At 44.6% G+C, this 26,202-nt stretch overlaps 2 protein-coding genes across 2 annotated transcripts; one reads left to right on the top strand and one right to left on the bottom strand.

The window, feature by feature from the left end:
* Positions 1 to 1,352: 1,352 nt before the first annotated feature.
* On the top strand, positions 1,353 to 23,784 carry LOC146614412 (cytidine monophosphate-N-acetylneuraminic acid hydroxylase-like). The gene is made up of 14 exons (XM_085376418.1): positions 1,353 to 1,558; positions 1,637 to 1,728; positions 5,063 to 5,172; positions 5,406 to 5,596; positions 6,331 to 6,411; positions 6,501 to 6,567; positions 6,704 to 6,785; positions 6,864 to 7,001; positions 7,177 to 7,312; positions 20,639 to 20,782; positions 21,303 to 21,477; positions 22,734 to 22,850; positions 23,024 to 23,139; positions 23,646 to 23,784. Exons 1-14 carry the CDS (start codon positions 1,353 to 1,355, stop codon positions 23,782 to 23,784), a joined length of 1,794 nt encoding a protein of 597 aa, XP_085232544.1.
* Positions 9,940 to 10,675, bottom strand: LOC146614413 (uncharacterized). Its single transcript, XM_085376079.1, has one exon. It carries the CDS (start codon positions 10,673 to 10,675, stop codon positions 9,983 to 9,985), a length of 693 nt encoding a protein of 230 aa, XP_085232205.1. The 3' UTR covers positions 9,940 to 9,982.
* Positions 23,785 to 26,202: the final 2,418 nt, after the last annotated feature.

Below are 26,202 nucleotides of genomic sequence, written 5' to 3' on the forward strand. Positions count from 1 at the left end.
TCCCTCTTTGATAAATCTTGTGGGTCTATGACCGGGGAACACCACAGACGAGTACAGGAGACGTTTCAGTGCAACTGTAACATTCCTGACTGCCCGACAGACGGTAGCCTTGGAAACGTGCTCAGCGTCACCAATATTATACAGAAAGCTCCCGTTTGCAAGAAACCGAAGTGCAATACAAATAATATGTACAGAACTGAGAGCATGTCCACGATGTGTCACATGCGTAATATATGGCCTGAGGATGTTATCCAAATAAATTATAGATTGTGCTGAACAACGGTAACGTTCACACAGGAAATCATCAGGAAATGATAAAATGTCCAAACGCGCTCTGATCACTCTCTCCCGGCGGAGAGCTCTGCGGAGAATTTGGGCTTCACGATCTACTGGCTCTTCAAGGAAGGGGCACGCCATGTCCGACACTTCCTACTGTCAGGTTTCCGACAAAGGGGCGGAGACAGTCAGGGTTAGTTGTAGTAAACCTGCTAGGGGGCAGGTTAGCTTCACGGCGTGTGTCGTCATAGTGACTCACTCAGGCTGCAGCTGAACTCGCTTTGTGAAACCGAAAACCCAGAGTTTTCGTTAACTCAGGGTATACTTACTCAGTTTTTCCACTAAACCGGCTTCCTGAAATAGGGCCCTGAGCTCATATTGTAAACCAGACTTTTGTCCTCCATGTGTACATTGTTCTTTACCTCCTGAAGTTATGCCAGTGCCATTAGCTATCTCATATAGTTTATGGGAGTGTGTCATAAAGATGTAGTTGCCATAAAGAAGCAGCTGAAGGTTAGGTAAAGGTTAACATTGCCAGAAACCAGGTCAGTTTGGACGACACCTTTGAAACTGTGAAAACTCACAAACAAATAACTAGTCAGTTAATACGAGCAACCAGAGTAATACGAGCAACCAGAGTAATACGAGCAACCAGAGTAATACGAGCAACCAGAGTAATACGAGCAACCAGAGTAATACGAGCAACCCATTTTCATTGATTTGACCCTCACGGGTGGATTAAAAATCCATCTCAATAGAAATGTAGGTTAACTTGGTCCTCCAACAGCCTCACTGTACAAAACTTGCAGACTACTCCACACTACTGCTACACATGAGTACAGCTTTTGAGTCACTTTAGGAAAAGTAATCAAATCTGGGCTGAATAATGACATTTGGGCTTTTTTACTTGTACTTAATTATCAAGTTTGACCCCAACAGCATGTAAGGATTAATGCAACGTCCTTTTCAGTGTCTGAAGTCTGTCATTTGAATCAAAGCTATTGTAAGATCCTTTGTGCTTGCATCAAATACTGTGAGTTAAAACTCTTCTTTTTGATTTTTAACATTTAGGTGCAATGGCCTCTCAAATAGCAAAGGTGTTGTTGTCATTGGATGCTGAAGCAGTCGGCTCGCTCAAAGAAGGAGTCAATTTCAAGAAAAGCCCAGAGGACGGCAAATGTTACATCATATTTAAGAGCAACAATGACTTGAAAGCATGCAAAAACCAGTGCAAGCATCAAGGTGGGCTGTTCGTCAAAGACGTTGAAGACCTGGATGCAATGTAAGAACAGGAACAGATTTCAGAGATTATCTGTGGTCGACGTTTGATTATAGCTGACAGAACTCTCTGTTCCCTCAGGACTGTAAAATGCACCAAACACAACTGGAAATTAAACGTGTCAACAATGAAATATGTGAACCCGCCCGACAGCTTCTTGCAGGATGAGCTCGGTAAGTTCTGTCTGCACAGTGCCTTTTCCTGTATATTGATATGCCACTTCCTGCAATGTGGATCTGAAATCTAAATATGCAAACTACAAAGCTGCATTATGGGATGTGTGGTTAGCTTGTAACTATAGCTCTTGCCACAGTCGGCGCTAACAGTCAGAATAGCAACTACTTTCTGTGCTTTTTTTAATTTTAATGCTAAATTGGCAGAGGGCCCCTTCTAATGAATAATTTGACAATTTGTGCCAATAACTGTGAAGCAATGTCAAACTAATTCTTTCCAACAGACATTTTTCCATGCTTCACATGAGTGGAGTGTAAACTTGATAATCTAATTTTCTTCTCTGCAGGGTCATTTTTCCCCTCAAAGAATAGTAAATATAACCAGTTGTTAAAAGGGACAGCTCTCTTAGCCCAGCACTATGCATCTCAGCACTCAGCAACATCGCTGTGTGACTGCACTTGTTCTGATTAATCTGTGTAAAAAGGTATCTCTCTTCCATTTACTTGCATTATCTAAGAGTGTGGCGGTTGAGTAAACAATATATATATATATATCTTTTAAATCCCAGTTAAACATTAGCCAGCAGCGCAGTTATCGTTTCTGTGCAGGTTTCCAGGAATTCAACAGTCGGCATAAATTGCTGTAAAGTACAGGGTGGGCCATTTATATGGATACACCGTAATAAAATGGGAATGGTTGGTGATATTAAAGTCCTGTTTGTGGCACATTAGTATATGTGAGGGGGCAAACTCCCCCAGATGGGCGGTGACCATGGTGGCCATTTAGAAGTCGGCCATCTTGGATACAACTTTTGTTTTTCCAATAGGAAGAGGGCCATGTGACACATCACACTTATTGGTAATGTCACAAGAAAAACAATGGTGTGCTTTGGTCACCCACTGCTGTACTTGGCCCTGGAGTGTCCTCAGGGAGAGAGGAAATAAGGACAGGCGGCCTAATGGAAGGCCTCTGTCCCATCACCTCATCCATGAGGCCAAACCAGGGCCAAGCAGCAGCAGTGGGCTTCGCACTGACTCCCTCACCTGACCCTGGACACTTGCAATCCTAAAGGCAGAGGAAATCAGAAATGACAGACAAATATAAACAATACAACTTTTAGTAAATGTGCATTTATTAAATTTCATTCTTAAATTATCTTCTTGACAGCACACATTCTTTGTATCTTTTCTTTAAGTTGTCCCACTTCTTTTTGGCCTGCAAGGGGGTGACTTTCCCTTGCAGCCCCATCTTCTCGAGAATAGTCCTGATCGCACACAAAAAAATAAGAGAAGAGAGAAAACCATGACAACTGATAATCCCTAAATCCAAAAGTTTTCACAGCAGAACACAAGAGGAATATCGTCTGGACATCACAGGTTCTGTACAGAATGAGGGTTGTTGAAACCGTACTCAGATGAATATGATGTGTAAATTGATTTATTCGTGTGCCTCCATCCCACAGTCGCTGAATTTTTTACCCCAGTGAAGAGGTGATCGTTTTCTCCTCTAGTTTTAATGAAGTCTGCCGTTTGCTCTTTGGTGCCTATAAACATATCACAAAAAAGTGGATTGGGAAAAATGTAAGCGGCAATGAAAAACCGCGGGACCCACCATACAAGCTAGTTTACGGACACTTTTATGAAGATTGTTTAAATAAATATTACAAGTCTATGCAAATTCACAACCCTAACAACATAACCGCTATAAAAATGTAACTTTTGTACCACCAGATTTTCATATACTTACTTTTAAAAGTGTATTCGTCTCCCGGTTTTTCTTTTTGTGCCGCCATCATTACGTGAATGAAGTTCTGTGCAATGAATTCTGGGCCGGTCAGCTATCGAGCTGGTGGGTGACAGACGTCACCGAAAACGTCAAAGCACTTTTGCAAATATGCGATATCTTGATAAACCGAGCAGATATTTGATGTTTACACAGCTACTTTCTCACCTGAAAATATGCTAAAAGTTTATTTTGTGACCCAGAAAGATTAGTAAGAGTAATTTTAAAACTTAGTAGCGGCCGCCATTGTTGGAAACTGGAGTTTGGCTGGGCCGCGCTATGAATTCTGGGATATGGTGGGCCACGAAGGACACACCCGACCCATCCTTCAAATTCGGGGAAAAGGAGGACGCATTTGTCGGCTGCATTCGGAGGAGTCTACGAATTTGGACAGCCTTCGGCGCGTCGCTGTGACGTAATCGGTCTACAAATGCGGCCTCAGGAGGAAGCAGCCCATGAATTTGGACACGACCATGGGTTCACCCACACTCCTGCTCTCTCACACAAACCTGCTTATGAATGTTTAATATAATCAAAGTTTGGTTTGCTCTCACCTTTCTCAAACTTGGTAAAAAATGAATCAAACAGTTCAGTTTCATCATTTATTGATAACAGAAATCTTCCTCTCAGGTTTGGAGTCTCTGAGTCAGCAGTGCTCTCTTCCTCACAGCACATACACTATCATCCAATCTGCCCATCGTCATCATCACAGTGTTAACCACCTGCAGTGCAGCTCTCTTCTCTGCAGTCGATCTCATAAATCTCTCACAGAGGACCTGTTCTTAAACAGCTCCTAACGTCATGTGCACACGGTACAGCACAGATTTGTCTGCTTCACTTATTTGTAGCACAGTGGTGCAGTGAACACACTGTCAAGACAAACGATCCAGTTTGAAGATAAAGCAGAATATAATTAATAATAATATTAATAGTAAAAGGGCAGCACGGTGGCACGGTGGTTAGCACTGTTGCCGCACAGCAAGAAATTCCTGAGTTCAATTCCACCATCAGGCCGGGGTCTTTCTGTGTGGAGTTTGCATGTTCTCCCCGTGTTTGCGTGGGTTCTCTCCGGGTACTCCGGCTTCCTCCCACCGTCCAAAGACATGCAGCTTGTGGGGATAGGTTAATTGATTAATCCAAATTGCCATTAGGTGTGAATGTGAGTGTGAATGGTTGTCTGTCCCTGTGTGTTGGCCCTGCGACAGACTGGCGACCTGTCCAGGGTGTACCTCCGCCTCTTGCCCTATGACAGCTGGGATAGGCTCCAGCGCCCCCCGCGACCCTGAAAAGGATGAGCGGAAGCGAATGGATGGATGGATTAATAGTAAAACCTCGTGTTGTTTAATTGAATCATATAAAATAGTAACTTACATAAATGATGTAACTCTGTAATAAGAAACATGGAAAAGGTGCTACAGTGAAGCTTGTATTAAATACTACTACTATGGGTAGTAGTGTGAATAGCTCTATTTAAAGCATCGAGAATAACAGAATGATAATAATATAAATGCCATGTGAGGTCAACACCTGAGCTTGTTGTTGCACTCGCAGAGGTCGAAGTGTTGGATGATGGGGGGCTGCAGTTGGTGGAGCTGAGCCCTGTTGACCCCTGGATGGCTGATCCTCGAGAGCCTCTGGAGCTCCAGGAGGGAGAAGTCAAAGTACGTTGATGTTACGCTTTAGATAACAAATATTTAACCCCAGTTTTTCAGACAACACTGTGCATACTACTGTGCTACTCTTATGAAACTGTTTGGCAAAATGATCTAAAACTTGAATGATCTAAGTAGTAATAATAATCATCATCTCAAATGTTGTCAATCGTGAATGAACGAAGAGTGAAAAGTGCATCAGCTGTCTCCAAAGATGACATTTTCTTTGACCTTCCTCTCAGGTGACTTACCTAACCCACGCCTGCATGGAGCTACAGCTTGGTGAGAGAAGGTTCATGTTCGACCCCTGGTTAAAGGGTCCCGCGTTTGCCAGAGGGTGGTGGCTTCTCCATGAGCCTCCAGCAGATGCTCTGGACAGGCTTTGTGGTGCAGATCTCATCTACATCAGCCATATGCACTCAGACCACCTCAGGCAAGCTCTGCCAATGCTGCTAAATATACATACAAATAAATATTGCTGCTGATTTTATTTGAAGCAACTAAACAATTCAGAGAAAACACAGTATGGTATCTACAAACTGCTCCAGCTGTTCGGTTCATCTGGACAGGAGCACACACTGTATACCATCATGGCAAAGGGAGGGGAAATGTTCTTAGAGTAAAGGCTGTAAAAGGACTCCACATATACAGGACTGTAATAACGACTCAGGATGGAGAAATATATAATAAAACCAAGACCAGATTACTTCCTTTATGATGTTGTGATATGTAAAACCTTAGAAGTGACTGTGCACGTAACAGAATATTATTAGCAAAGACAAATAAAATCATGCAAATAGTTCTATTGAAAAGTATAGAATATAATTACAACTGTCACTGAGATTCAAAAATACATTTCCAGTTTGTTCCACTTTGTAGGATAACAAACCTTTAACATTACAGGATTTGTATTCCTGTAATTGTTTGTAATTAACAACAAGCTCATTCTGTGAAGAGCCATATGAAGAAAGAGGAGTGGCTCACGACTCCACACAGTCACTGTAAATGTCACTTCTGACTAGAAAAGAAACAAAAGCAGTTTTTGGAATATTAAATAAAAGTTTCTTTCTGGTTAGAAACTTCAGAATCTACAAAGAGTTTAACTTTTAGCCTTGGATACTGTTCATGTTGACACGGTGGCGTGCTGACGTGTTGTTTGCTTTGTAGCTATCCCACACTGAAGGTCTTGGCAGAAAGAAGGCCCGATGTCCCCATATATGTTGGTGACACATCCAGGCCTGTGTTTTGGTCAGTAATGACGTGGAGCTCAATCTTCCCCATAAATTACAGAGGAAATAAATCCGGTACAAAGTGAGTTTGTTCTTCTGCTGTGACAGGTATTTGAAGCAAAGCCAAGTGAAGCTGACCAACATTAAAGTCATTCCCTTTGGTGTTTGGCAAAATGTAAGTCACACCTCCATCATGTGGTCAAGAGTATTTACAATAAGCATGTTTGGAAAATGTTGAATTGTAAAATGATTCAATTCATTTTGGGGGAAATATGATTATGAAGTAAAATGGCTCTTCCTGTCTCACTCAGATTGATGAACACCTGAGGTTCATGATCCTGATGGATGGTGTACATCCTGAAATGGATACCTGCATCATTGTTGACTACAAAGGTGTCATTTCAAATAATATTATTACTGATGCTGTGAAAATCAGTCTGATTAGGATATAAAACGCAGTTTTGATTGCAGGTCACATGATCCTCAACACTGTGGACTGCACCAGACCAAACGGCGGCAGGCTGCCACAGCATGTGGATGTGATGATGACCGACTTCGCTGGAGGAGCTTCTGGATTCCCGATGACCTTCTATGGAGGGAAATACAGCGGTGAGCCTGAGCTAGGTTAGCTTAGTTAGCGTTTAGCTCCACACGCACACAGCAGTGTCTCAGTTACAGTCTTTTGACAGACACATGTAGCTCTTTTAGCCACGTAGGAACTGACTTGTTTAACTCACATGTGCACCAAACTGCTGAGATGAAGCAAATGTTGATTTGTTTCCAGATTCCTGGAAGGCAGAGTTTATCAAGAATGAGAGGAAGAAGCTGCTGAATTACAAAGCTACACTGGCGAAGTCCCTGCAGCCCAGGATCTACTGCCCATTCGCTGGATACTTTGTGGAGGCTCATCCGTCAGACAGGTAGAGTTAGTAACGAGGTTTGCACAGCACCAGAGATGCATCGATAAAGCACACAAGGGTTGGAATGACTTTTATGTTCCCTGACAGGAACAATCCTCACAACAAAGGTAGCTGATCTGATGCAGATAGATCCCAAGGTCAAAGCTGATGTGTAGTTCATCTGGGCAACTCCATCCAATAACTGATCAAACAGAGTCTATATCTGGGATCCTCTTTGTATTTAGTGCCTATTTATCTGTATGAGCTACAGTCTATCTCTGCAACCACGACTCCACCTTCATGAGCTGCTCCTATTGTACTGAATTGTGTTTCTAACTGACAGTAGTTCAGTTTATCATTCGTTTAAAATGTTTTAGCAGGTGTTTTATTGTTTTAGCATTCTTCCAGTCTCCTGTTGCCACTGCGCCAACATTTTTGAAACGTGTTGTTAGCATAAAACATTTAAACTAAAGTTTTATTCTCTGTTTGATGCAATTGTTAAGGTTCAAAATATTGGGGATGGACACCAGAGGAAAAAACCCACAATAACAACACTGGTCCGGTCGGGTTGAGTCAAACGATGATTTAATGGTCACACACGTGGGAGATGGACACTGTATGCAGACAGTCTCAGATCTCATCTCAAAAAACACATCACCATAGTTTTATGAAATCAGGGTATTAGAACGCCCCCTCATGCGTAGTGACAGGTGTAATACAATCAATGTTGACAATTTTATTTAACACAAAGAATAACATTGTCTCCTTCCCGAGGGCAGACGCTGACTGCCCCCGTCTCCTGGAACCGTCTGTACCCTGCTAAGACACAACATGGCAGCTACAAGGACTTTCATTTGTTAAGACCATCAGTGTGTATTGCTCTAAATCAAGTCTATAATATTAAATGAATATTGCTGGATCAGCTACTTCTACTTAAAACATATTAAAACATGACTAAGCACAAAATCACCAAGAATAACATCTTATAAGTGCTGTGTAAGCGCGTGCGGCCTTCCAAGCTCAAAGCCTTTGCCCTCCATAGATCAGTCAGACTCGCGCTGGCTGTAGCTTTTAACCTTTAATTACCTTGAGCACAACTCTAGAAAAAGCAACAAACTGCAATGTGTATGGAATGATCAGGGTTACATCTGCAATGGAAAATCATGTTATTATTCTGGTACCTGCAAGGAAAAAGATCAAACTGAAATTATAGCCATCACTGTAAATGCAAAAGATAATGTAAGGTCAAAAACTTCAATTTATGTTTAATGCAAAGCTGGTTATATACTTCTAATGAACTAATAATGCCATATTAAAATATTAAATGATAATGAGAAAAACATCCCCTCCTTATTCTACAATTCCCTCTGTTGACCTCTGGAGAATCCAGAGGTCACAAACAGTTGTGTCCCTCCTTGGCCTACACATTCAGTTCTACATGCATCATTGGCATCATGGACATTGGAGTAAGGACTCCAGGGTCCACTGCCCTCACAGACATACTTTTGAACATTCTTCTGGCACAAGGGATGAGACAACAACAAATAACCATAATACCCACCACAACAGACAAAGAAAACATGACCGAAGCGATAACCCCCTTCCACCGTCCGAACACTCAGGTCAGCCAGCCTTCCAACGGACTATCAACACCGGAGTGATCATGCATAGTTTCAGAAAGGCTCTTTAGGCCCTTCAGAGCCTTGGTTACCGACACATTTGGAGCAGTCTTGTTTGGAATAAAATTACAACACTGATCGGCCAATATAGGACAAACGCCCCCTTTTTGTCCGCTAACGACATACCAAGGGCCATTCTATTCTGCACTCCCATTAACGAGGTCGGACCCACCTGCTCCGCCAACCCCTCCATGCCGTCTCTGGTGAGGTTAGAGAGCCTCAGTACATTATAGTGAACATAATTGATCCTATCTACGTTGCGTTCTTAACCCTTTTGGATCAACCCCCGCTATTTCCACCCCCAGAACCAAATACATAGATTGTTTGCGATGCCAATTCCCCAATGATAAGGTTAACGCGTTTCCAGAGGGGCTAAAATCCCTCTGTAGTTTAAGCCCGTTTTCTGATCCTAGTTCTAACGGTTCCCAATTTTGCCCAGTGTAACCCCTTACCTGGTCCCAATTACGGCACCAGCTGTCATATGGACGATTTCCCCTCTCGCAGTGCGTACTCACTGAATAATCCCAACAGAGCCACACATTATATCCCCTCCAGGCACTGCCGACGTCCCTACAATTAACAACATCACACAGATCAAACATAAAAGAAATTGTGGGGCCAATAACATAATCTAATTCTAAACCACCATATGTGCTGAGACACTCATCCTTTTTACCAGAGACCTCGCGCTTCACTCTTGCCCGCAGCTTTAAATCACTATAGATCACGCGAGATGTAATTGGTGTATCACACAACGCCGGACTGGCATGGCCTCCGTGCTCAGACTGGTTTCCCGGGTCAGTCTGCAACAAACAAATCAAAAAACAAATAGCCATGATTAGCAACATAGTTAACATCAAACTCATAATAATTTTGAACATTGTGATGGCTTTTGAAACTCTTCTTTCATCACCAGTGTCTAATTGTTGTGATGGCATGGTGGTATGTGAATGTTATGGTGTAGTAAAAAGTTCAAAGCCCTTTATCAGAGCCTCTCTCTTGTTTTAGGTGTTCAGTGTGGTACCGCTCCTTTTCGTTGGCGCGGCGATCTCCTCCTTGACTGCTCTTCTTTCTTCGACCTTCCGGGTAGACCACCGGTCGGCCCGTTGCACAGGTGTGAGGGTTTATTCTGCCGCTCAATTTCACCTGTGTTGGGTGGAGATTGATCCTTCCCCACCAAGCCCTCGTGCGCGGCTGCGCACTGCGTCCAGTGATACCAGGTGTCGCCTTTCCCCTTCAGTTGGACCGCTGTCGCCGTCCGAGCCGATACCTCATATGGACCAGTCCAGCGGGGCTCCTTCCACTTTCGTTTGATGACTCTCAGCCACACTGTTTTCGCGTCCGGGACCTCTCCTTCTCCTGTGGGCCCTTCACCAGCCGCCTGTTTTGTGAAACTGGACACAAGCGCCTTTAACTCGTTCCAGTAGTCTGCGTGGGACCGGTTCCCCTTTTTGTCCCGTTCAACCGAGCCCACCGTCCAAGGTGCCGGAAACTGTCTCCCGGTTTGCAGCTCATATCGTGTAAAACCCACTTCCGGTTTTACTGCTGGCTTAGGATTGTGTGCCCCACAGATTAAGCTCATCCTGGCCTTCTCTCTTATCATTCCTCGCAGCTCAGGATGCCACCAATGACACAAATTTCTTTCCATCTGGGCTCTCCCCACGTGGGCGAGTCCGTGGGCTTCATCCACCTTCTGTTCTGCCATTTTGGCTGTCAGCACGGGGCGCCCGTCTGGCCCCCTCCACAAATGTCCATCCTGCCAGGCTCCTTTGTTTTTCCACACCCCCTTTTCCTCTGGGGATGCCTCCTCCTGGGCCTGTTTGACTTCCTCAATCAGATCAACAGATATCTCCTCTTCTGGAGTTACCTGTATCATTTGTCTCCGTCCTTTGTAGCCTGCGGCCTCCTTTGCGGCTTCGTCTGCTCTCTGGTTTCCTTTTTCCACCATGCTGGTTCCTTGGGAGTGAGCTTTGCATTTTATAATGCTCACCTCCTCTGGGTCAGCCAAGGGCTTTTCCAGTTCCTCCATTTCATGTTTGTGGGAAATAGGTGCATTGGTTGCTGTTCTGAATCCTGCTCTTTTCCACTGAGGCAGCTCCACATGCGCTGCTCCAAACGCATATGCCGAATCGGTGTAGATGTTCACTCTCCTGTTCTTGGCTAGTCTCAAAGCTCGAGCTAAGGCTATCACTTCAGCTCTCTGGGCCGACTGCTTTCCCTCAATCCTTCCTGACTCTCTGACCTGATAATCTCCTTCTACTCTGCAAACCACCGCATACCCTGCTTTCAGTCCTCCTTCGTCTCGGTGGCAACATCCATCGGTGAACCAGTCCTCAGCTCCCGGTATGGGTTCGGCCTTCAGGTCCTCTCTAATCTTTTCCTCAATCTGTGCTCTTTTGGCCTGTGGTTGTCCTGTGGTTCCCCTACACCCATTAAATCTGCCATGTTAATTCCTTCATGTGTAAATGTCAAATTTGGGGCCTCTAAGACTTTGCTCAGTCTCTTTTGTGCCCTAGTGACATACAAAATGCTTGTGAATTCACATATGCCACTATGCTATGTGTAGTGAGTATTTTTAGTGGGTGTTCTCTCACTACATGTGCTGTTCTTTGGATAATTCTAGCGACCCCTGCTGCATGTTGTGTGCATGTAGGGTGCTTTGCTTCTGTTGGATGTAGTTTTACACTTACATACATGAGCACATCTCTACCCCCCCCCTTTTTTCTGAAACAACACTCCATTTACAACTGAGTATGTTTCAGAAACATCCAAATAGAATGGCTCATCATAATTGGGTGTGGCTAAATCTGAGGCCCTTGACAAATCCTGTTTCACCCTAATAAATGCGGCTTCAGCTTCAGGCGTCCAAGGCAACTCAGCCTTAAAGTTTCGAACACCAACTTGCTTCATTAGGCCCCTTAAAGGGGCCGTTTTGCCTGCGTAATCCAGAATGAACTGCCTGCTGTAACCTGTTAAACCAAGAAAAAAAAAGCATTTCTCTCACAGTTCGCGGTTTTGGGTGTGTCAAAATTTGGTCTCTGTGTGTGTTCATCAAACCCACTAATTTGTGTGCGATTACCCGGCCCAAAAAGGTCATTTCAGGGCGAACTAACTGCAGCTTGTCTTTACTTACTTTAAAGCCACATTCCGCCAACCTATTCAACACAACGAACGACGCCGCTGTACAATCCGCTGCTGACGGGGCTGCAATGAGAAGATCATCAACATATTGTATTAATGTATAATCATCAGGCAAATTACATGACGACAGGGCTTCTTTAAGCACCTGATTGAAAATACCTGGAGAAAGTGCAAAGCCTTGTGGCAACCGTGTGTATCTGAGTTGTTGGCCTCTGTATGTGAATGAAAAAAATATCTCTGAATGACTCATGCAGAGGAAGACAAAAGAATGCATTTGCCAGGTCAATACACGTGAACCACTTTTGGTCACATGTGATAGCTGATAAACCTTTGTACGGATTTGGTACCGGTGCAGTAGTAGAGAGTAATATTTCATTAATGGCTCTCAAGTCATGTGTCATGCTGTATTTTCCTGTTCCATGTTTCTCCACTGGTAGAATTGGTGTGTTCCACAGTGAGTGAGAGGGCTCTAACACCCCGGCCCTTAGCAGGCCTTCTATTGTTTCTGTAATTCCTTCCTCTGCTTCAGGTTTGTGTTTATACTGTGGTCTATTGTGCGATCGTGGCTCAAGAGTTGAGCGTTCGCCTTGTAATCGGAAGGTTGCCGGTTCGAGCCCCGGCTTGGACAGTCTCGGTCGTTGTGTCCTTGGGCAAGACACTTCACCCGTTGCCTACTGGTGGTGGTCAGAGGGCCCGGTGGCGCCAGTGTCCGGCAGCCTCGCCTCTGTCAGTGCGCCCCAGGGTGGCTGTGGCTACATTGTAGCTGCCATCACCAGTGTGTGAATGTGTGTGAATGGGTGGATGACTGGATATGTAAAGCGCTTTGGGGTCCTTAGGGACTAGAAAAGCGCTATATAAATACAGGCCATTTACCATTTACCATATTGATTGGTGTGTTTGATTTCAGCTGGAACACGACAGGAGGACACTTAGCTAGGCCAACATCAAATCAAATCAAATCACTTTTATTGTCACATCACATGTGCAGGCACACTGGCACAGCACATGCGAGTGAAATTCTTGTGTGCGAGCCCCACAAGCAACAGAGATGTGCAAACACAACAACACAAACGAGCAAAATACAAGAATGGCCAACCTGAAACTAATAAATATATGTACAATATATAATAGTGTATGCATTTCTGGATGTGTATACTAAATATTTTCCTGTGTGTGTGTGTGTGTGTGTGTGTGTGTGTGTGTGTGTATACACACATTTTTACAAATTAAATAGTAAAAAAATAAAATAATAATAATAATAATAATAATAATAATAATAATAATAATAATAATAATAATAATAATAATAAAATATATAAAATATACAGAGTTGAATATGTGCAAAACAGTGGCATTACTGTACAGTATGGAGTGCATAATGTTGAAGTTCTGTTAAGTGAAGCTGAGGTGTCTATGAAGTGTTCAGCAGTCTGATGGCCTGATGGAAGAAGCTGTCTCTCAGTCTGCTGGTACGGGACCGGATGCTGCAGAACCTCCTTCCTGATGGAAGTAGTCTGAACAGTTTATGGCTGGGGTGACTGGAGTCCTTGATGATCCTCCCCGCTTTCCTCAGGCAGCGCTTCCTGTAGATGTCTTGGAGGGAGGGAAGCTCACCTCCAATTATCCGTTCAGAGCACCGCACTACTCGCTGGAGAGCTTTGCAGTTGTAGGCGGTGCTGTTGCCATACCAGGTGGTGATGCATCCAGTGAGGATGCTCTCAATGGCACAGTGATAGAAGGTCCTGAGGATGCGGGGGCTCATGCCGAATCTTTTCAGTCTCCTGAGAAAGAAGAGGCGCTGCTGCGCCTTCTTCACTGTTTTGTTTGTGTGTACTGACCACGTAAGATCCTCAGCCAGATGTACTCCAAGGAACCGGAAGCTGCTCACTCTCTCCACAGCAGCGCCGTTGATGGTGATGGGGGTGTGTACTTCTCTGCACCTCCGGAAGTCCACTATCAACTCCTTTGTCTTTGCGACGTTGAGGGTGAGATGGTTGTCTTGACACCAGTGGGTCAGGGCGCTGACCTCCTCCCTGTAAGCCGTCTCATCACCGTTGGTGATAAGACCCACCACTGTAGTGTCGTCCGCAAACTTCACAATGATGTTGGAGCTGTTAGTGGCTGTGCAGTCGTAGGTGTAGAGTGACTACAGGAGAGGGCTCAGTACACACCCCTGTGGAGCACCAGTGTTCAGTGTGATGGGGGATGAGGTGATGCTGCCCAGTCTGACCACCTGGCGTCTGTCAGACAGGAAGCTAAGGATCCAGCTGCAGAGGGAGCTGCTCAGTCCTAGATCCTGCAGTTTCCTGTCCAGCTTCGAGGGAACGATGGTATTGAATGCTGAGCTGTAATCTACAAACAGCATTCTCACATACGTGTCTCTCTTCTCCAGGTGTGACAGGGCAGTGTGTAGTGTCAGGGCTATGGCATCATCAGTGGACCTGTTGTGGCGGTATGCAAACTGTAGAGGGTCCAGTGAGTCGGGTAGTGCAGAGCAGATGAAGTCCCTGACCAGCTTCTCGAAGCATTTGCTCACGATGGGGGTCAGGGCTACAGGTCGCCAGTCGTTCAATGAGGAGATGCTGGAGGATTTGGGTGCAGGGATGATGGTGGCCATTTTGAAGCAGGCTGGGACTACAGACAGAGAGAGGGAAAGGTTGAAGATGTGCGTGAACACTCCAGCCAGCTGAGCCGCGCATGACCTGAGGACGCGGCCGGGAATCCCGTCCGGACCAGTAGCTTTGCGTGCGTTCACCTTCCTGAAGCACTTCCGCACATCCTCCTCAGACACAGTGTGCGCACTGACGTCATCCGCGGTGCGCACACTGTCCGGTCTCATGGTGTTCGCTGTGTCGAATCTAGCGTAGAATACGTTTAGATCCTCACACAGAGAGGCCGTGGTCTGCGGTGTGCTGGTTTTCCCTCTAAAGTCTGTGATCGTGTTTAGTCCCTGCCACATACTCCGAGGGTTGTCAAACTGTTGTTCCACCCTGTCCCTGTACTCACGTTTGGCTGCTTTGATCGTCTTCCGGAGTTGGTAATGTGTGTGTTTGTAGTCCGATGTGTTCGCGGAGGCAAAGGCGGTGTTCCGTGCCGCCAGTGCCGCGCGAACATCTCCGTTAATCCAGGGTTTTTGATTTGGGAAGGATTTGACTGTTCTGGATGGGACGACATCTTCCACGCATTTCCTGATAAATCCACAGACTGAGTCTGTGTATTCATCAATGTCTCTGGCGGCCACGTGAAACATTTCCCAGTCCGCGTGATCAAAACAGTCCCGCAGCGCAGACTCCGATTGGTCCGTCCAACAGTGCACCGCCCTCCGGGTTGGAGCTTCCTGTTTCAGCTTCTGCCTGTAGGCGGGCAGGAGCAGGATGGAGCAGTGATCTGATTGGCCGAATGGGGCGCGGGGGAGGGCTTTGTACGCATCCCGGAAAGAGGTGTAGCAGTGGTCGAGTAGCCGGTTTCCACGTGTGTTGAAAAGGATGTGTTGATGGAGTTTTGGTGAGACTTTCTTCAGGTTTCCCTCATTAAAGTCTCCGGCTGTGATAAACGCTGCCTCTGGGTGTGCGGTTTCCTCGCTGCTGATCGCGCTGTACAGTTCCCTGAGTGCACGGTCAGTGTCGGCTTGTGGGGGAATGTAAACAGCCGTAATAATCACTGCTGTAAATTCCCTCGGTAGCCAGAATGGCCGGCACTTAATCATCAGGTACTCCAGGTCCGGTGAGCAGAAGGATTTGACCGGGTGCACGTTCGCATAATCACACCAGCTGTTGTTGATCATGAAACACACACCACCGCCTCTGCTTTTCCCAGTAAGATCCTGTGACCTGTCCGCGCGGTGCACAGAGAACCCCGGTAGTTGTATTGCGGAGTCCGGTACTTTGTCCGATAGCCAGGTTTCTGTGAGGCAGATCACGCAGCAGTCCCGCATCTCTCGCTGGAATGAGATCCGTGCCCGAAGCTCGCACAGCTTGTTCTCCAGAGACTGCATATTAGCCAGTAATAAACTGGGTAACGGTGGTCTGTAAGTGCGCCGTCTCAGTCGAACCAGAACGCCAGATCTTCTCCCTCTGCGTCGGCGTTTGCGGCCTCCAGGGCCAGAGAACAAAGGCGTCTCAGGTGAGATGAATGGGGGGTCTGCAAACGGAGCGTCCGTGTTGCAAAACTTGAACTCCGGAAAGTTATAAGAAAGACCGTCTTTTATGTCCAGTAAGGTTTGTCGGTCGTACACAAGGAGACAAGTGCTGCTCGTGAAAAAATAAAGGAAAAGTAAAATTAAACACAGAAGAAAGCCGTTGCTTGGGGGAGCTCGCGACGAGGCTGCCATACTGCCATACTCGGCGCCAACATCCGTGGGCCCTTTTGACCATAGACTGTCAGGCAGATTCGACAGTCCAGCAACTGCGTGAGGATGATCTACACACTCCTCACCATGTGTTTTTGAAATTTCTTTATGTTCCAAAATCACCGTACCCTCACAGGCACAAGTTATGCGATAGGTTTTACAATTTGGAGCATAAGATAAGTTAGGAATTTGGGTTCTTTGCCACCCTGTGTCGTCCAGTGCTCGCCTGACCATTGGACCTAGATCACCTGCACCATGACCTTGGTGGACCGCCAATGTAATGTGAGGGGTTGAATTTTCTTCCACATTGTACCAAGGCAGTTGTTCATCAGTTAATTTCACAGCCGCGGCTACACCTTCTGGTCCAATGTAGATGTCATGTGTTTGCACATTCCACGTCTGACCCTCAAGATCAGATTGAAATAATTCACAATAAGTGTCGTCATTCTCATAAAACAGGGTAACGTGGTAAGGGTCGCGCGGAGGGGAGTAAACTGCCAAGCTCATTATCCAGGGTCTCCACAGCTGAAATTGCCTCAGAACATCCTCTTTCACTAGTCTCCCCCAGTAGATATCGGCTTTTGCTCTTTCACAGTCTTGAAGCAGATATTGAGTCTTTGAATTTGTTCCCAGGCACGGAAAATGCTGGCCCCCTGGCAGAGTCACAGATAATCCATCTGCTGAACATGTGATTGTGGCGCCCAACTTCACGAGCAGGTCCCTGCCCATGAGATTTACTGGCGCTTGCGATGACACCACATAGTTGTGTTTCAAAGTCTGCTTGCCCAGCTTTGTCAAAGCTGGGTCAGTCACTGGCAGAGTTGTTGGGATCCCGGAAATACACACCACGTTCGCTGTGTGGCAGGACAACTTTGCACTGTCTGGTGCTGCTCTCAAGGTTGAATATGTTGCTCCAGTGTCTACTAAGAAGGGCAATTCTGTCCCTTCTACAGTCATTGACAGCATGGGATCTGCCATCCCCATGCTGTTTGGTCCCTCCGGGTCCCTTCAGTACTGGTCCTCCCTCCAGTCAGCCACTGGATACTGCGCGGCTGGTGCTGCACTCGGGTTTGGGGCCTGATATGCTCCCCTATAGCCATCTCTTGCTCTCGGAGCTCCACGTGCCTGGGATTGGTCGTTTCGTCTTTGATAGTTCTGACGACGTTCTGGGCAATTTCTGTTCCAATGACCCTCTGCTCCACACCTCTAACAGACATTCCAAGGCACACCGCTGAGATTCCTCGTGTCACGAGCTCTTAGTACTCCCTCCGCTGAGCCACCACGCCCTCTGTACGATCCACCGGTTCCCCAATTCCCTGTGGGTTGGTTCTGCCTTGGTGCATTGGCGGGCCATCCGTCATTAGTGCAGGGACCCGGGCCACTGTCTGGCCATTCAGGCCCAGGACCAGGCTGGGTCGCAACTATCATCATTTTTTCTGTTTTTTCTTTTTCCTCTTTTTTCTTTTCGCAGGCTTTGTTTCTGGCCTCCGCCAACTGTAGTTTGAGTAGAGACGCTTGTGCCTCCTCCAACTCTTTTTTCTGCTTGTTCGCCCTGTCCTGCTCCAGCTGTAAACGATGCGAGACATGTCTTTCCCACTGCACCGAATCTGCTACGGCAAAATCTGGGTTTTTCTGTAGATCTTCCATGACCTGGTTTGGCAGCCCTGCCAGCACCGCTGAGCGAAACCACGCCCGATGCTCACCTTCTCTACCCGGATGGGTACCTGTTTCTAACAACCACTGATCTCTGGCTTTTTCTAAAAACTCTCTAGGTGTGTTTTGGGGGTCCCAAATTATTTTAGGTATGGCTCCTGTGTTAGGGGTTGGGTACTTTTCACGGACTGCGTCAGACAAAGCACATTGCACTTCATGATAAGGCAAATCATTTGCATAGCGAGTTGTGCGAGCTATGGCCTCTACATCTGCTAGCCCACCACCGAGCATACACCGCGCAGAAATGGCGCGAAAATCACCAATCGCAAGCTCCTCTCCTTCTGTTAGTCTGCCTAATTCACGCAACCACCTTGCAAATTATAATGAGTGCCTGCAGCTTTTTCTGCTTTGGTCACAGTTTTACACTGTCCCAATTTTCCCTTGCCTTCTAGGGACCTATTCTGATCATAACCTATGTGTGTGTAAGCTTGTTTGCATTTAACCCTCTGCACTCAAGGCATTTACTACACTTTATCAGTCCGGACAGTCACGCCGAATGAAGCTTCTGACCTTCAAAGGCCGAGTGCCAACTCATTATAAGCACATTTGCAAGGTGTGTCTGAAAATTATTTAAACCACTCTTTTTAAATCAAAAACTATTTACATTGTTATAACATCAAAACCAGCAGCATATTTACAAACTTTCAGCAATAAAAAGCCTTCTGCTTATAAGGCTCACACACACTCTGGAAGTGAAAAGCTCCGTTCCCCTCCCTTGCAAATGCAGCTCATTTGCATGTTCACACCGTCTAAAAATAGCTCGCAGCGCAGCAGCTGCGCGTCACACAGAGTCTCACACAAAGCTCAGACAAAACTCTATTTTATATTACAAAGACGTCTTATATTTACAACCACTGACAGGCCTGACAGATTCAGCACCTAACAAATTTCGACAAATTTAAAATAACGGGTCTCACCGAAGAAAGTCTCACTTTTTTGTAATCAATCAAACAGTATCTGTTACTTCTGGGAACAGTTTCTGTCCTAATTTCCCTACCAAACTACCTGAGCCTTCAGCTCAATATCCAGGGACTCAAACCCAACATTATTACTTTCATATTTCTTCAACTTCATTAAATACTCTTAAACAACTTTAACTGCATAACACACGGTGATTCTCATCAAAATCAAAACAGACACTCACCAGCAACGTCAGTGAGTAGGCTTTTAATTTAATGCAGCCCAATTTGGCACAATTTGGGAATCAACTCAACAGGCAGTGCCTTACCTTTAGAAGCACCCGCGGAGCTCACTCACATCAGATCCCTGGTCCGTGCCTGTCCGCTCGACCACCTCAGACCGTCCACACCTCACACGTCCACCCCAATACCACAGGACGAGCCCCCAAAATGTTAAGGTTCAAAATATTGGGGATGGACAGCAGAGGAAAAACCCACAATAACAACACTGGTCCGGTCGGGTTGAGTCAAACGATGATTTAATGATCACACACGTGGGAGATGGACACTGTATGCAGACAGTCTCAGATCTCATCTCAAAAAACACATCACCATAGTTTTATGAAATCAGGGTATTAGAACGCCCCCTCATGCGTAGTGACAGGTGTAATACAATCAATGTTGACAATTTTATTTAACACAAAGAATAACATTGTCTCCTTCCCGAGGGCAGACGCTGACTGCCCCCGTCTCCTGGAACCGTCTGTACCCTGCTAAGACACAACATGGCAGCTACAAGGACTCTTTCATTTGTTAAGACCATCAGTGTGTATTGCTCTAAATCAAGTCTATAATATTAAATGAATATTGCTGGATCAGCTACTTCTACTTAAAACATATTAAAACATGACTAAGCACAAAATCACCAAGAATAACATCTTATAAGTGCTGTGTAAGCGCGTGCGGCCTTCCAAGCTCAAAGCCTTTGCCCTCCATAGATCAGTCAGACTCGCGCTGGCTGTAGCTTTTAACCTTTAATTACCTTGAGCACAACTCTAGAAAAAGCAACAAACTGCAATGTGTATGGAATGATCAGGGTTACATCTGCAATGGAAAATCATGTTATTATTCTGGTACCTGTAAGGAAAGATCAAACTAAAGTTATCACCATCACTGTAATGCAAAGAATAATGTAAGGTCAAAAACTTCAATTTATGCTTAATGCAAAGCTGGTTATATACTTCTAATGAACTAATAATGCCATATTAAAATATTAAATGATAATGAGAAAAACATCCCCTCCTTATTCTACACAATACATTTGTGATGTTAATAAATAAGGATAAGATTAACATGATTTTGAGATTGTAGTATTATTTACATCATACACAGCATCCCAACTCTTCTGCAAACAGGGTTGTACGACACAGTCGTGGCCCAAACTTTGGACAGTGACGGGACTGCTAATGACTGTTACAGATGTAGCATTTAAACAAACATGAGACCTAATTTATTCTTTATGTGTCCTTTTACTTCTCTGTCTGTTTGTACTGTGTGTTGGGTGTAGATACATAAAGGATACTAATATCAAAAACAGTGCAGAGGACCTCAATGCAGTCATTAATAAGCTGGCACCAGCAATCAAGACTTGGACACCGCAGCCAGGTGCTGTGCTGGACCTGGGCCTCGCTCTGAGAGACCCCACCAGCAGGTTGGAACAGCTCACATGTTTGTCTGTGTTTTCCATTCTTTGCCACTGTGGGAAAGAAAGAGACTCTTATTCCATCTGTGTAATACAACTACATAAACCACAGACACTTAAACAGTAATGTCAGTAGCTGAAAGGCCAGTGAATAAACAGATTAGTCTGATGGGAAAAAATCCTCACCGTCTGCACTGCCAATGTAAAATTCAAAAGCTTTGGACAGTAGCTTCAGCCTGTCTTTTTCATCTTTATATAGTTTGTATGTGTGCAGTAACTGTATAAAATGACTTTTATTCTTACTGAGTTACAACAAGCTACAGCTGCTCAATTAGCTCATGTCAATCAGAACATCTGATCTGACTGCATGTCCATGTTATCTGCTGACATCATGTTATTACTTTGTTTCAACTGTTATCACTACAAACAGCACAAGACAACTTGTAAAAAACTAAAATGATCATGTAAATAACACCCAGGTGCTAAATGAAATACTCTTTACAACTGTGTTTGCTATGACCACCCATAGTGAGGCCATCATCAATCCACCAGCCAGTGCAAAACTCTACAAGGACAGCTGGGAGTTCGACTTGTATGTGAACGAGCTGAACGGTGCCATCAAGTCGGACATATTTAAACATCAGAGCTGGATCCAGTTTTATTACACGTGGGCTGGCTTTCAAAACTACAACCTTGTTGTGCGGGTAAATGTTCTCCTGCAGAGCTGTTTGACTCTTTTTTTTGTCAAGAACTGTTCTGCACTCAACATCTGACCTTTGTCTGCATTTACTGTGTTCTCATGACTTTTCCTACCTAAAAGCATTTCTCTGCTTACTGCTTCCAGAAACCAAATAAAACACACGAGCCTGCAAAAAAGGACTGTAAAAATATTTACTTTGTCCATTTTTAATATGGTTGGGGGAAAGCATTAAGAAAAAACAAAATAAAAACTATTGTGCGTCTTGAGATTGGACCGACAACCCGCTCAGAATGTGCCCTGCCTCCTGGCCCGTGAAAGCCAACAAGAGCTGGACAATAAGATGGATGTTCAATAAGGAGAGATCATTAGAAAGAACTGAGCATGATTCATCAATGTACAGAATTCAATTAAGATATTTTGCCATCATAGTCTGAGGGCCCATCGCAGCAGAACGTAATCCCAGCAGTGACGGGGATTAGGGCAGGACCACCCCGGGAGTCTGGGTGGAGGTTTGGATGGAGCTTGAGTAATATGGGAGAGGCTGAGATGGGGAGGAGGTGGGTTGCATGAAGGCGACTGCAAGGGAAATAACAGATGAGATTTAAAGTACGCGGATTGGAGGATGATTGGCCTTAAAAAAGACGATTGGACTAGACCAGTGATGTCACAATCAGGCTGTGACAGTGACGTGAAGCTGAGATTAGCCCCAAAAACCTGGGAAGCAGACAGATGTATGACTAAAGATCTTCCGTACTGAACTTGTCCACCAAGCAGTGAGCAGTGTGATTATGAATGAAATCTTTTTTTTTCATGCACATAGTAGTGATGTGTGCATCGTTTTACTTTCCGTTAACCTTGTAAACCATAAAATCCAATGAAAAATGTAGAAGTTCAACAAAAATCAAAAGAACTGAGACGTTTTCCGGCTAAGCTTCCTTGTAACTATGCTATGATAGAGACGGGCTTCCAGTGTTTTAAAGCAATAAATACGTGTTTTTTTTACACCTGAGCAGAAATTTTATTTTATGTTTTTTGATAATCCCTTTCCCTCATGCTACAGCAGCCTCTGTAGTACCTGAGCAGAAGCTGATAATACGCGTGCAGGTAACATCCTGCAATGATGAAATCTAAAAACAAACAACTAGCTCTCTGCTCTGATCCCTCATCACCACCTCGCTTCCTTCTAGCTGTTAACGATCTCCTTCTCTCACTCGTTTTTCTTTTGCATTGCTGTCTCACTCAGAGTGTGTCTCCGTGTAGGTCATTGAAACAGACGACGAGTTTGAATGCATCACTGACGGTTATGACTATCTGGTGGACTTTCTGGATCTATCGTTCCCCACAAAGAGACCTGACAGAGAGCACGCCTACTTGGAGGTGAGTCCCTAAACAAACAGATAACAGGATGTGAATAATAGTGATTTCCTCCTGACTCCCAGCGAATCGTGAGGAAATGATCACGTCTGTCATCTAACATCTGAAAAACTCCTGTTCTGCCTGGATACTTTATTTACATGCTGTTATGCTCATGCTGCTTCGTTTCATCTAAGATTAAAAACAGGATTGGAGTGATGAGGTACGTGGTGCTGCACGGCTGTCTGTGGGACGACCTGTACATCGGCTTTCAGAACCGCGTCAGCCGAGACCCAGACATCTACCACCACAAGTACAGACATTTAATCTCACGGATTCTTTGTCATGCTGTAAATTGTTCGAATAACTATGCTGCACTTTCAGTGTTTTTGAGCTAAACATGAAGAATTGATAAATATCTATACACACAGATTTATTTACACACATACATACACATATCTGATTATACACACAGATCAAAATACACAATACTATTTAGTAAAATATAATTTTGATGTATTTTACTTTATGTAGGAGGAGCACTCAGACACATGTTGTTACAGCATGTTTATTTTGTTAAGAATATTCATTGCCATTTTCAAGCCTAATAACTCTTAGCTTAGCTATCACAACCATGTAATGTTGTAAATGGGAAATCCTTGATTCTGCTCTTTTTTGACTAACTTCATAATTACCAGCATGTGATGTATTTAGGGTCCGTGTCAGTTACAGCTAAAGAACAGTAACTTAGGCTGCATCCACAGGGACACTGTGCTACTGTGAATGTATGAACTTTAATCACCTCGTCTTGGCCTCTAGGTTCTGGAAGCACTTCCAAGCAGAGCTGCCACTTTGCAGGCCAGACTGGGAACAGTTCCGAAAACAGGTCTTCACCATCGATGAGTCGACCATACCTCTCAGTGATACAACGATGGGAAATAACTGTGCCCTGTCGTGAATTGATTCTGGTTTGATTCTGGATTTGTAAAGATCCAGTTACTGATTTCCTGATTTGATGTAATGCATATTAACTATGCAGTTCCAATTGGGCCTAGGTCACCGCTTTACATTAATGAGATAGCAAAGTAATCAATCAGGTGGCTGTCAGGTAAGGAACTCAGCTCAGGGTCATCAGTCTTTAATAGACAAAACACTGATTTTGCACATTTAATCATCTTTCAGATCAGGAAAACTGTTTACAATCAATTTCTGTGAAGTATAAATCTATGTTTTTACCTTAACAATGCTATGTAATTGATGGTAATAAAAATGACATCTATTTTGCTATTAATGTGCGTACTCACCCGAACCACAGAACATGCTGATTCAATAACTTCTGAAAAATAGGAAGCACATCAGTTGCATGAATACAAGAAACAAGGATGGCTACTAAGCTATGGTGTTATTTTTGTGCCACTATTCTGAGCGCACGTAAAAAAAAATTGCAAGTGCAAGTGTTGCATTTTGAGGAGAAATTTATTAAGCTTGATCATCTGTTGGTGGAATTTATTTAATATTAATTTCTAGTATCAGCTGATGTTTGCTGGAGCCACAGCTGTAAAGCTGCTGGTCATGATATCGGTTTGGATATGTGGTGAGAGGGAAACATGAAGGTGATACAGATCATACATATACCAACAAGACAGCGTACATCACTGTCACAGCAGTGTTTGTTTTCATTCAAAGGCTTTATGGTTTTTCCTATAATACCTGGCGGGCCGGTCTCAATGCCCGGGCCAATTTTTTGTCCCAGTCCGGCCCTGGCTGACCAGTAGACTTGTAGTCAACACCGCCTAAACCAAGACCAAGACCAGAGGATACTGAGACCAAGACAAAAAAGTCTTTAAACTGCAGCCAGATGCTGCTTCGTATGATATTGATAATGATATTATCCTATATCCTCGCATGTGATTGGCCACAATACGGAGGGATTGGAGCATAGCTGAGCCACTGTGTGAGAGCTGAGCAGCAAAAGGAAATTAAGTGAGGAGCGGCTCTCACTCACTACAAAGCGCTCTGTAAGCACGGCTCTTAGAATCAGAATCAGAATACTTTATTAATCCCGAAGGAAAAAGGAAAATATAATAGAGCTGATGCTTTTGCGCACGACACATTATCACACGTTATGTTGTGTGTCATGGATGCTGTTGACTCCAAATCTCCCGACCACTATGCTATGGCGTTATTTTTGTGCCACTATTCTGAGCGCACGTAAAAAAAAGTTTGCAGGTGCAAGTGTTGCATTTTGAGGAGAAATTTATTTTGAGCGAAGAAAAGCTAAATTTGAGATGATGAGATGAGTCTTTATTTGTCAGTTGCAGGTCTTTTGCCCACAACCGAGATGACAGACCTTACCAACCGTACATACAATACAAACATCACATTGGGGAGACAGGTCAGGCCAGGTAGCGAGGAAAAAAAAAACATTGAAATGTGTAACACAGAAGGATAATACAGGAATGCACAGATATCAATCACCACAGCACAATAAACACAGACAGCAACATGGGAAAGCGTTCCAGTGTGTACATCTGATCTGGGACCGCTGCAATCTTCGACTGCGCCTCCAGCTGACCCGATGTCCACATCAGAGGGGAGGTAAGCGTTGGAGGTGGCGTTGGATCCGGGGTAGGGCGGGTGATGCGTCAGTGAGTGCTTATCAGTATCAGTATGTGTATGCGTGTCCATAGTTCAGCTGAGACAGTGTCCTTCGCTTCAAATTTGAGTGAACAAACTTCACTGCTGCATGCAAAAATGTATTTCAGTGTTTGCTATTATCCACACACACACACACCAGCAGCTCCTCTCGCTCAGTTTTTGCATTTGCGCTCACTTGCAATGTGTTGCTCGTGCTCTCAACATTTCTGCCCGTGCGCGCTCAACTCTTTCTCTACACCATTATATTTGTGCCACAAAACCAGCCAATCACAGACTTGGATGCAAAAAAAATCTGATTTTTGCCAGGGCTCTAGACTAACTTTTTGCCAGTTAGGCATACCGGTACAAAAGTTAGGCGCACTCACATTTTTCAACCGCATCGCTTAACATCGCAGTTTTACATGTGCACTTTTTTGGGGGGAAGTTGCAGTCCATACAGACAATATTCATTTCTAAATTATTAAGTAACAATCTTGTGCTTAAAGTGCTTTGTCAATATTGTAGAAAATGTTAAACTTAATCATCACATCGGCTCCTCTGACGACCTGTTTGCTGCTTCCTGCCGCTGAAAGGCCGTGGGGAGAGGGGACACTTGGGCATTTATCGCTGCATATAATGTGTTTCTGGATACACTGCTGCTTTTTCAGCGTTCAGAGATTGATGGCACCGTGCCAGAGCTGGCTATGAATTTCAGACAGATCAGGCCTTAACTTTACAA

Source organism: Diplotaxodon limnothrissa, linkage group LG17 (assembly GCF_057381915.1).
Source record: "Diplotaxodon limnothrissa isolate DT_005_m linkage group LG17, D_limnothrissa_male_GT1.1, whole genome shotgun sequence".
NCBI lineage: Eukaryota > Metazoa > Chordata > Actinopteri > Cichliformes > Cichlidae > Diplotaxodon > Diplotaxodon limnothrissa.